Source organism: Platalea leucorodia (assembly GCF_965183815.1).
Source record: "Platalea leucorodia genome assembly, chromosome: 5".
Classification (NCBI taxonomy): domain Eukaryota; kingdom Metazoa; phylum Chordata; class Aves; order Pelecaniformes; family Threskiornithidae; genus Platalea; species Platalea leucorodia.
In genome coordinates, this window is record NC_138827.1 from 58850603 (window position 1) to 58862379 (window position 11777).

An 11777-nucleotide genomic window follows, 5' to 3' on the forward strand; every position below is an offset into this window, starting at 1 on the left:
GCACTGCTCCCATAGTCAAAGTCAGCTACTTTGGAAAAACCCAAGAGCAGGATCCCTACGCTCTCTTAATCCTACCCTCCTGCATATATGCCTTTGTAGCGTCAGACTTCCTTGAGATCACGTATGTTATTTTGGCCCTGCCGTGGCCTCTTTCCTCCTCTCTTGGCTCTGAAATTACTAAGCTGAGGGAATACAAATGAAATGCAGAGGCTTTGCTTTGAGGAGAACACCAGGATAGAAAACTTCAGGCCAAATTATCTCTGTCTTAGAAGATACTAGGTATTAGAAGTGCTTTACAGATACAGAAGTACCTAAATTACTGGCTCTCTTGACTCCCCTACTAAACTTGTGGCCAGCTGGCAAATACCAACATTCACTAGCAAATGCTTTGCTAAGGGTAGCAAGTACCTGGGGATTTCTGTAAGAAAAGTCAGCAAGTGTTAGTACCAGGTGTACAGCTTGTTATTGAGAAAAATGGAATAGCTGGAAAGAGCCTATATAACCATCAATACAGAAACTGATATTATTATTATTATTATTATTGTTATTGTTATTATTATTATTAGCTGATGGAGCAAAATGAACTGGTATTTCCAGAGATGGAGATTTTTAAATGAAACTTGGCATTCTAATGTTGTGACCTTAAAGAGCTGCAGTCAACTGAAATGCATTGATTTTTATCTGATGCAGATAACTCTGCCAATTCTTTGTGGGTTTTGCAGTCTTTGCCCCCCAAAAGAGAACCCAGCTTGGACTGCTGAAGTTGTTACCATTACATCTCTGTTTTCCTAAATCTTCCCAAGAGTTGGTTGTTTTTTCTTGTCCTAGGGCTGCTTTTGTGACACTGGATGCCAAGACCCTGGGAACTAAAGTTCAGCCCAGTACTGCAACTTGAAAACTTGGAGATTTCTTCCATTCCAGAAAATCATCTCAGGAGAGACTAGAGAGGGAAAAAAATTATGTAATGCTTCAGACATTAGAAGTATGCACATTTAAAAATACATATATCGCATGGCTCCTCAGACGAACAAGACTTCATAGGAAAAGAATTTGGGATGTTTGCGCAGAATCAGGTGTCTGAAAATTTTGAGCACATACTGTTTATGAAAGCACTGAACTAGTCAGCTTCATAAAGCCAGACCAAAAAAAGAAGTGATGCAGAACAGAAAGCTGTGTTCTTGGCAGGGATTGTTGTGAGGAGAAGCGTTTACAATCCAGAGTTGTCACAAACATCCATGTACAGCAAAATTGCAGTTCATGGAAAGCTGTTGCTCTTTGACTGAGCTGAGTGGCGGAGCGAACAAGACATTAAGATATTAAAGGAGCCAGCAGCTAGCCAGTGAATTTGAGTTCTGCTTTCTTGAATGTGGGCGGCAGCATTAGACCCAGAATTGCAGGTGGCATCTTGCCTGTGGTCTGTAGAATGGGACTGGCTCCTTTCATGTTCCCACCAAAAATACTTGTGCAATTTAGTCCTGCTTCTATAGCCATGCTGTGTTGGAAGCTGTTCGCATCCCTGTGTCACCAGCTTGGCACCATCGCTGCTGGTACTGTGCTCCGTCGTGTCCAAACAAGGAGTTTCTAGCTCAGTGCTGAGGCTCGTCCTTGCAATATGCTTATTGTCCAAGGCAATAAGCAGAAGCCCGCTCTTCCACTGTGGCCTCCACTGAGTGCACATGGAGGAGGTGGAGTCCTCCATCATGTACCCCACAGAACTGGTGCCCCTTGCAGGTGTCAAGGCAATGCAGCAAGTTTCCAGGCCCAGTGATCACCTGGCAGAAGGAAGAGGAGCTCCTGGATCCTGCTGAGCTCTAGCTGTTTCTGGTGGCATTGTCAAGGGACTTCTGGGACAGGTTGGGGCATCTCGGAGCTCAGCTGGAGGCTTGTAGCAGTACTGGGCTTTTGTGGGCTGTCCTGGAGGAGAACATGTTCTGCTGGGTCTCGCCCTTGAGGCTGCTGGCTCTGTAGGGCTTGGGCAGCTGCGGGACCTATTTCTACACCAGGGAGCCTTGAGGACTGAGGCAGAAGACTGTGGCTTTCAATGCTCACCTCCCATGGCCGAGAAGGGAGACTGCTGTAACATTTGTAGAGCCTTTTGTGCCCACAGCCTTGCTCAGAGCTGCTGCAGGGAAACGGGTAAACGTGGTCTCAAGGAAAAGCCAGCTGCCTCTGTGTCTGCCACTTGGTGCAGTGCTTTTCTAAGGGCCCAGTTTATCCAGCGTCAGACTGCTTGAGCTCCACCACGGGTCATGAAGGTGAGACCTTGACTTGCTCCAGACTAAGTAAACAACTGAAATTAAGTCCATCTTTTCTGCCTGTGCTAGGAGACCATTGTTTTGTCCCAACAGCAAAGCAGGGATGGGGCTGTCACTGTTTAATGCCACATGTGGAGCTGACTGTATTTGGTTTGTCCCTTCCCCTCTTGTTTTTCTCTCCTAATTCCATGCAAGGTCAGTGTGTTTTTTCCACCCCAGGACTCCTGTGCCGTGTTGCTGTGAGCAAGGAACAGCACAAGGGATGGAAACAGTTCAGCCAAAATCAGTCTGTGGATTTCACTTCCCATTGCAATGTCAGTAGAGATGTATATAGTTATAAGCAAACACTGCAAGGGAGGGAACTACCCAGCTGCATTATTTTCAGTCTTTCCCTGGTTTGAATCACTTCTGGGCTGTTGTTCCCACAGACGGTGAAGCAGCCTATGAACTTCTTAGCTCAAGGGTTTTCTCTTGCAAACGCTTCCCCTTCCTCCAGTAATGTCTTGTTTCTGATTCAGAAATAGAAAGTGTGAAGCTAGCCAAGCAGAAGCAAAATGCTGAAGCAAAGCGGAAAGCAACACCTGTGGTGGGAGACATGCAGCCGTTGATGGAAGCCCTACCTGAGCTGTCCGACCTGACCACAGGTTGCAGGGACAGGAAGCCACCCAAGAGGTATGTGCTATTTAGGGATGGGCTGTGTATTTCCCTTCTTCCTGCAGGATGAAGTGCCCTTCAGCTCAGCTTGTAGCTATAGGCAATGCAGGCTTGGTGCCAATGGTCAGGAGAACAGGGCCTCATTCTCAACTCCATTTTGCCCCTTTCCATGCTTCACTTGCCACAAGAAAAAAGCTTAAATGTGTCTTCTGAATCCACAGCTAAGAGGGGAACTGTATTGCTCAGATGAGGCTTGGAATGAGACAGGCTGGGAGCAACCAGATGTCCTGGCAGCTGCAGGAGTGACACACTCCAGAGTGTAATGCTGCTGAACTCACCTGAGAATCTGGACTTGAGATGTTGCAGCCTGCTGTTCTGTCCTTCCAGGCCTCCAAGCTTTCTCCTGAGGCAGTTCAAGCCCTTTGAGCAGAGCTTGACGCTCTGGCCAGACTCTTTGTTCACCCCGTTGGCTTTCACTGTGACTTTGGACAAGAACAGAAAGATGGTGTTTCCATTCCCTTCATTGTACTGAAAGAGAAGGGCTATTTCTGATCCTCTGACACCCACATGTCAACCGTCCAAGCCAGCTGTAGGGTGGGTTCTGGTTGCCCTTATGTTTTCTCTTTTTTAATGTAGTGCTCTGCCTGACCATCCGGTCAGCGTTGCAGCTGCTTTTGCATCCCCTAGTGCAGAATAAAAGTGCTCAGCGTGCTGCACAAACACTTGTCCCTCCTCTCCAGTTGCTCAGTAGGGGTTGGAACTAGAAACTTGTTTTGACCACAGTAAGAAAGCATTTGCATTAGAGAACAGCCAAGAAGAAGGCTGTCTGGCAAAGCATGCTCTTCTTTGGTTGCAGATCAAGATTGGAGATACCATGAACCCTCTTGTGACTTGCTGGATGCCCCAGAAATAAACTCTGACCCAGGTGGGACACTCACCTACAGAGCTGAGTTGGCAGCTCCCTGTGTTTCTGGAAAGCCACTCCTCAGACAAACAGTAGCTATGAACCTTCCACCTAAGCATGGAAAAATGTTTCCTTTCTTAACTTGGCTTCTAATTCTTTGAATAGCATTTTTTTTCCTTCGTGCAGCCATTCAGTCAGTGTGCCCTCTCTTTCAGTGGAATGAACAGCAAAAGTACGTGCAGAGTTTCAAGTCTTGCAGAGCACTGAGGGTTGGTTGGATGGAGTTCTGGGCCAGGGCTTAGCCTGAGCCTGAATAGGTGGCTTTGCCCTATTTCTGTGATGATGTGCCATGACCACATGTGGCATCTGGCTCCAGGTTGTGTTCAGGAGTCATTCCCCCTCATCATTTTCCTCCAGCCCCCTTGGTGGCTGAGCCCCTGCTATCTAGGAGAGTGGCTTGCAGAAAGTACATACAGGGGAGGGAGGACAGATAGGGTGCTTCCTTTGGGGATTGCTTTCCCGGGTGGCTGCATAATCTAGTACAAATGCACGGTGTTGCTGCAGCCTGCAATTCTGGACCAGCTCAAAAGATAGAGTAGAACTGGAAAAGGCTCAGAGACAACTGACAGTGGAGGAGATCTGGCACAGCTTCTGCACAAGGGGTGACTAAGTGAGCTGGGGATTCCTCAGCCTGTACAGGATATAGAGGCAAAGAGGCTTGGGAATGTAATAGTCTATAAAATCAAGTGTGATGTGGTTAGGAAGTAGTTCATCTTCTTTTCCAGTATGAGAAATAAAAGACATCAAACATAGCTAGCAAGTAGCTGGTTCAGTGCAAGCAGGAGGCTCACTGCTCTGCACAGTTCCTTGCTCCAGGACATCATGGCTGAGGGAAGCCTGTGGGTTCAGGTGAAACCTGACAAATCCAATGAGGAGAGCTCCATGGAGGGTTACTGCATGTATATCAGCTGCAGTTGGCACAGGGTTTCTGAGCTGCAAATACTGGAGGGGATGTGGCTATATGCTTGCCTTAGACTTATCCCTCCCTGGCCATCTGCTGCAGGCTGCTTCAAGGCAGAACACTGGCCAAAATGGTCCTTCCAGATACTGCAATCGCTCTTCTCTTCTGTAGTACACTTCATGGCAGAGGATGTGTAGCACATGTGGAAGTGTTTGGTGGTCTTGCATGAATCTCCAGCCTGACATCCTCAGAGAAGCGCTGTCAGCTCCCTCTCTCTCCAAACCCAGACCTCCTGTAGGAGTGTGGCAGCCCTTCTCTCCTTCTGGAAGCCTGAGCTCATCCTCTGGCTCTGTTTTCACTTCAGCTGCAAGGCTCTGGTGTCTAGAAAGCCCAGTGGGCCTGTGGTACAGCAGGATAGAGAAGTCCAGCCCTGGATGAGAATTTCAGGATTGGCTAGCACCATCTGCAGTCGGCACAGCAGAGGTGGGAGCTTGGCATTGATTGATGTCACCCAGATTGCCTGTGACGTGCCAACCAAAAAGCAGTCCTCCTTGGTACTGGCATGGAGGAGCTACAGTGCTCTTCTTCTGCTTGCTGGCTTGTGGCTTCCTGGACTGCATGAGGATGTGTGTGCATAAGTGTTTGAAATAATCAGAGGAGGCTTTTATAGGATTTGAATCATTACATAAATGAAGGGTAATACTCTGGTGATTTGTCAGCATTATTAATAAAAGATTAGATTCTCCAGGAATTTGATCTCCTGCTGGGTAAGAGAGCATTACAGTGAGGTTTTTATTCTGTTTTATAATGAATGAAGGCAATGAAGTGTAATGAAACAGGCTCCTAACACAGTCCAAGTGAGCAGGCAGAGTGCTGGTGGTTTGGTGGAGGAAATTCAGGCAGCAGCCTTTCAAACCTGCCAGACCAGTGGGGCAAAGCTGTTGAGTGGAACAGAAAAGCCTTCAGAAGCACCAAGCCCTTCAGGCACAGCCCTTCAGGTACAGCCTCTGGGGCATGTGGTCTCATATGGCCTGGGATGTACTCTAGAAAGGCTTTCCTTTAAGTATTGTCACCCTCTGCAGAGCTACTCATCTTTGAAGGGACTGCCATGGCGACTTGGTGGCACACTTGGCAAGCCCCTGCTCTGGTGACCGTGTGTTGCCATCCAACTTGAGAAGGGATTTCTCTGTGCTTCTGTGAGTGATCCAGGCAAACTGGGACGAGAAATTGTTCCTGTGCCAAGCAGTTAATGGACGTAAAGAGAGCAGAGGTGCTTCCTGCTCTTTCTGTGTCTTGCAGTACCAGCGGATGCAGCAGTGTGACTGGAGCTGCTTGAACCCCTGTAGCTGTTTTTCTGCTCTTGGTGATTGCCGTTCCTCATGAGCTCTCAGGCCTGTTGTGTAATGCTGGCAGTGCCGGGGTGACCTCGAGAGGTACTGAAGGGTACAGGAGCAGTGCACAGGCATTGATCTGCCTGGCTGCCCTTTCCTGCACACGCTCTGTGCTGTGAAGGCTGGCTGACATACATCCACGTTGTTTGGGTTTGTCTGGGTTGGCAGGGAGCTTTGATGCTGGGGCACACTGTGCTGGGCTGAGGGCGTATCACATGTGATTGGGACAGCGGTGAGAGCAGCTTGGGTTCACCAAGATCCCCCTTGAGGAAGACTAAAATGGGCCAGGATGGAGAGAGGGAGAGATGAGGAAAATGAGCAGGGGCTGATCGAGTAGAAAGGGATGATGAAAGTGAGTGGGGTGAAGGAATATGGGGCAAGGGAGGAGGAGGAAATGAAGAATGGGGAAGAAAATGCAGAAAAAAAGGATGGAGGGTAGCGGATCAGAGAGGGAAATAGGAAGAGGAGGTCACTGTAACACTGCTGACAAAAGACCAGATCCTGCTATCTTGAAGAGAAGGTGAGGAACTGTCATGTTTCCTAACCTTGAGAAAGCTGAAGGGCTCTGGGGCAAATCAGGTGGGGGAGGCCCTGGACCCCAGCACCAACCAGTAAGGGAAGATTGTAGTCTGTGTAATCTTGAGGAATGGAAGTTTCTTCTCCCTTCCTTAATGTCCAGTTCTACCAGCAACTTCCCTTGTGCACTTCAAGTCCCAAAAGCAGTCGCTGCCCTTCCTGCATGTCCCTTGCTTGGGCTCAGTGCTTGGCTTTGTGGTAAATCTCTGCCACTGCTTGGCATTGGGCACCACGTGCTTCCAGCATCCTGTGCAGGATGGGATTACACCTCTGGTCTCCTTGGACTTTGCCCAGGAATAAGAAGTGGGTGCAGAGAGTGCAGATCTATGCTTGCCGCTGTGCCTCAGCTGCACATAGTGCACCATGCTGCGTTCCCGTAGGTCTGTCTTCTTGCAGCTTCATGGGTTCTCAAAACCTGTATTTGGTGGCAAAAGCTGAAGCTCTGTTGTTTTGCTTTCTCTGTAGCTAATCTGTTTGCAGCTGACTTAAACTGGCAAGCCTGTGGCGAGGATATGCGTTCACAGGGAGAAAGGATTATTGCCATTCTTTATCTTAAAATATAAATGACACCTTATATCCCAGTGGTCCCAGTGCAGGATTCAAAGCAGGGCAGGCAGTTCCCTCTTCTTGCTGAGTAACCATGGCGCTGTCTATAACCGATGTCTGCTGATGCTGGAGCGCGGCAGCTGTTATCAAGGAACATGAGATGTGCAGAGGCGATGTGTGCCTGGTGGTGAGGGGAAGTTCGATGGGATCTTTTCTCTAAGCAACAGTATCAGTTTGACCTGGAGGTTAGGGATAAGCAGAAAGTGATCTGGGCATGGACAGCTCATGACCAGTTCTAGAATTAAGTGATCCAATTTTTCTTCAGTGCGTTTACCTTTTGCCTATTCAGTCCTGACTCCTGACCTGTTGTCAGTGTGTGGCGAAAGGAGTTTGCGTCTCCATTACTGTCTGGCTATGGAAATAATTGCCTTTCAGGGCAATTTCCATACAGGACAATTACCTATACTTTCTGGGAAGGCAGATGCAGAATCCCTGGACTCTTTCCATCTCCACAGCAATTGCTAAATTACCGCTCCTCTGTAACACTCGCTCACTTCTTTTGTTTCTTCTCTCCACAGCCATGTAAAAGCAAAGGCAGAACCAGCAGACTTCTGTCTGATGAAACAAGCTCAGAAACGCCGGCTTTTGTAAGTACCCAGTTATCAGAGTGTCCAGTCCCTGCTGAGCATTACAGAATGGTTGAGACTGGAAAGGACCTCTGGAGGTCAGCTGGTCCAACCTCCCTGCTCAAGCAGGGTCACCTAGAGCTGGTTGCCCAGGACCATGTCCACACAGCTTTTGAATGTCTCCAAGGATGGAGATCACACAGCCTCTCTAGGCAACCAGTTCCAGTGTTTCAGTCTTGCACACCTAAAGGCCCTAGAAGAGGTGGCAGGTTTTATTTTCCCCTTTACATAGTGCAGGATGTTTGTGGGTGTCCTTCTGTCTTAGTCTGTAGCAGACTCGGTCAATTCTAAATTAATTCAGTCTGCTTCTGCTTCTGTCTTGTATAACATCAAAGTGAAGAGAGCACAGGAAACTGTACTTGCTTCTTTAAGAGTTCACTTACCCTGTCTCATTGAAAAGAAAGTGATGACTTGGGCCTCCTTTGTATGGTCTGTGGGGTTTCAGGACAAACCCACACCAACTGTCATCTTGTTCCTCCTGGCCACAGTTGTCATTTATGGCTGTACCAAGTGAGTATGTCTGTACTCTGTGCGGCATGGATGATGTGGTTATCAACCAGGTGGTGCGTGCCTTGTCTTGACGTGCTGATTTGGAGCTGCAACATCTAGCTGTGGCTCAGTCTCTTATGACACCAGGCTGTCGTGGTTTAACCCCAGCCAGTAACTAAGCACCACACAGCCGCTCACTCACTCCCCCACAATGGGATGGGGGAGAGAATCGGAAGAGTAAAAGTGAGAAAACTCACGGGTTGAGATAAAGGCAGTTCAATAGGTAAAGCAAAAGCCACGCATGCAAGCAAAGCAGAGCAAGGAATTAATTCACTCCTTCCCATTGGCAGGCAGGTGTTTAGCCATCCCCAGGAAAGCAAGGCTCAATCACGCGTAACGGTTACTTGGGAAGACAAACACCATCACGCCGAATGTCCCCCCCTTCCTTCTTTTTCCCCCAGCTTATATACTGAGCATGATGTCATATGGTATGGCATAGCCCTTTGGCCAGTCTGGGTCAGCTGTCCTAGCTATGCTCCCTCCCAGCTTCTTAGGCACCTGGCAGAGCATGAGAAGCTGAAAAGTCCTTAACTAGTGTAAACTCTGCTCAGCAAGAACCAAAACATCAGTGTGTTATCAACATTATACTCATCCTAAATCCAAAACACAGCACTATACCAGCTACTAAGAAGGAAATTTACTCTATCCCAGCTGAAACCAGGACACAGGCCCACATAGCTCTAGCTGATACCCTTCAGGAGAGCCTCCTGCAGTTGTGTACATGAGTTGCTCCTGGGACTCTGCATAGCATCAGGAGCTGCAGCTGCTCTTTTGGAACACCTCTGGGATGCTAAGTTACATGCCATACGTCTCTTACGAGGACAGCTGTCCATTGGCATCTGCCAAACCTTTTCTTGTAAAATGAAGCACTAAATGCTTTTGAATAATTCCTGGACTTGGTTAAGGGTCTGGCAACTCCTTATTCCTCTGTATAATCTGTTGGATATTTTATACTGCTACCAGGCATCAAGAACTTAATTTCCCCTCAGCACAGCTCTCCTGGCACTTGGCACTGTGATCTGGCAGTGTTTGCTTTATGTGATCCCTGTTTCCAGGATTTCTGTCAGTTCTGAGCCATTCAACTTCAAACTGAGGCTAAGGAGAATAGTCCATCTACAGATCCCAGCACTGCTCTCCAGCACACTCTGTGAATAGCCTTCTCTGTCTGAAAGTAGCCAGTGTCAGTGCTGAGATGCCTTTCTTGCTCAGTTCTGCCTTTCTGGATGAGTCCCTCCTTGGCTCATTGCAGAAGCCCAAGGCTCATGGCCTCGAGTGCCACCAGCCAGTGTCTCATTGTGTTGGAACTCATGGGTGAAGAACATTGCTTGAGGAGGGACCTGTATACAGATTTAATGCCAAATAGGCAACGCCATCACAATCTTCTGTATCAGCAAGCTGATGATCCCCTGTGTGCCCCCCTCTTCTCCTCTGCACAAAACTGGACAGATGCACTGAGTAGTGGCATGTATCCTACCATAGTGGTCTGGGAAGTCTGTGCTTCCTGGAAGGGAAAAACCTGGGAGGAGGGTCTTTGAGGTCTATTTTCCAGGCCGTTAGTTAGTACTGGAGGTTCCCTAAGCCTCACCCCATTGCCCCAGCTGCCACAACCCAAGCTTCAGGTTTGGCTTCTCTCTCTGTTCCCCTGGCAGGGGCAAGGCTGCCGTTGAACGGAAGGGCCCTACTAGGGAGGGAACTAGCTGCATGCTGCAAGCTGAAGAGCACTCTGCTGATCCACAGCAACTACTGAGAACATGGAGATGTGTGTCTGGCTGGACTGTGAAGAGCCTGGCAGTCTGTCTGAGGGAGATGGGGAGGTTGCAATGGATGTGACTTGCGTGAAAACTCACTTTTTTTTTTTTACACTCCTCCTGTTCTGTTCTTCTTCTTCCCTGCCTGCTTGCTTTTTAAGACATGACCATTTCCACAGTAACCAGCTGTGACCAAGCATGCAAAGGTAATTCTGTCATGCTCCTCCCATGGTGTTTAACTAGTGTTGCACATAGGATTACCAAGCCTCTACATTGAGCAATAAAGAGTGTCAGTAGATGAGCTCTCAAAAGCAGAATCTGCTTTTGTGCTAGCGCACTCTGAAGTAGTTTTCATTCTTAGTGATTTACCAGATACCCACAGTCTCTTGTTCCTGATTTACTAGGGAAAAGCTCTAAAAAAAACATTTCCAAGTGATGCTGGACACTAACATGATTGTTTCTGTCTCTGTGGCATGAGATCAAGTCTCTGGCTCTCATGAAGCTGGCAGCAATTTGAGCTTTGCCCTTGGGTAAGTGAGGTTTATTTCTTGCACTGTTTCTGAGGTTTACACCCAGGATCATTCTGTCTGTACAGAAACCCACGGCTTTAGAGCTCTGTTCTTATCTGCTCAGTTCCTTTTGCATGAGGCACATTTGTGTGTTATTTTTCTTTCCTCAGAGAGGAGGAAGTGGCTCGGTTTCATGCGGTCATCACCAATCCCAGTTACAGAGCCAACCCCTTCATGGCCATCAGTGAGCATCTCTCCAAGAGGCTGAGGCAGGAGGAAGAAGGTAAACCCCTCTAGGGTGTCAGCTGGGACCAAACGTGCACACTGGAGCTGGTGCAAGGGCTCCAGGCTGCAAAGGAGCACGTCACTAACATGACCTCTTAGCCACTTCAGTCCTTGGAAGCAGTTCAGCAGATTATTAAATCCAACAGTCCTGTGTTCTGTCTGCAAGAATAATGCAGTTCTCCCCTGACAGTGGCAGCTGCTCCCTGGCAAGCAGCCCGCAGAGAGCAGGGTGTTCTGTGAGATCTTTGTGCAGACATTACGCTCCCTGCGAAGTGTCTTGACATCTTTTCTCTTCTTGTGAGCAGGCACAATTTCTTAAATTGTGCCAGTGGCGATGTATCTGTTTTCTGTCGTTTCCCTCCCCTTTCTGACAACTCTGAAAAGAGATTCCCTATTGCTCTGTTGAGATGGTTCAAGACCCCAAGCCCTGGAGCCCGGAAGGCTGTTGTAGATCTGTGTAAGGACCGATGCTGCTGTTGAGAGACATTGTTTTATGTGAGAAATTTAGCTTTGGAATAAACACACTTTCACACAATACTGAGTTTGTCTGGCTCTTGTTTTGGTAAATACTAATTGAAACATGGCCTTATTCCCATCACTGAAAAAATTACTTAAAAGAATGTTTTTTTTCCAGTGTGTACAGTGAACGACTAGACTGATGCTGCAGCATGCAACAGAAGCCACGTGAAATCATTGCAGATCACATCTAACTC

General features: G+C 48.0%; 1 protein-coding gene across 1 annotated transcript in view; it reads left to right on the top strand.

Annotated features, from left to right (window-relative positions):
- Positions 1–11545, top strand: part of SLX9 (SLX9 ribosome biogenesis factor) — a gene marked incomplete at its 5' end in the record, with an annotated part of 57428 nt that extends 45883 nt beyond the window's left edge. The window contains 3 exons of the mRNA XM_082312396.1: positions 2774–2927; positions 7866–7934; positions 10950–11545. Coding sequence (XP_082168522.1) covers positions 2774–2927; positions 7866–7934; positions 10950–11076 — 350 coding nt within the window. The 3' untranslated portion in view covers positions 11077–11545. The remainder of the gene's footprint in view (positions 1–2773; positions 2928–7865; positions 7935–10949) is intronic.
- Between the last annotated feature and the right edge of the window lie 232 nt (positions 11546–11777).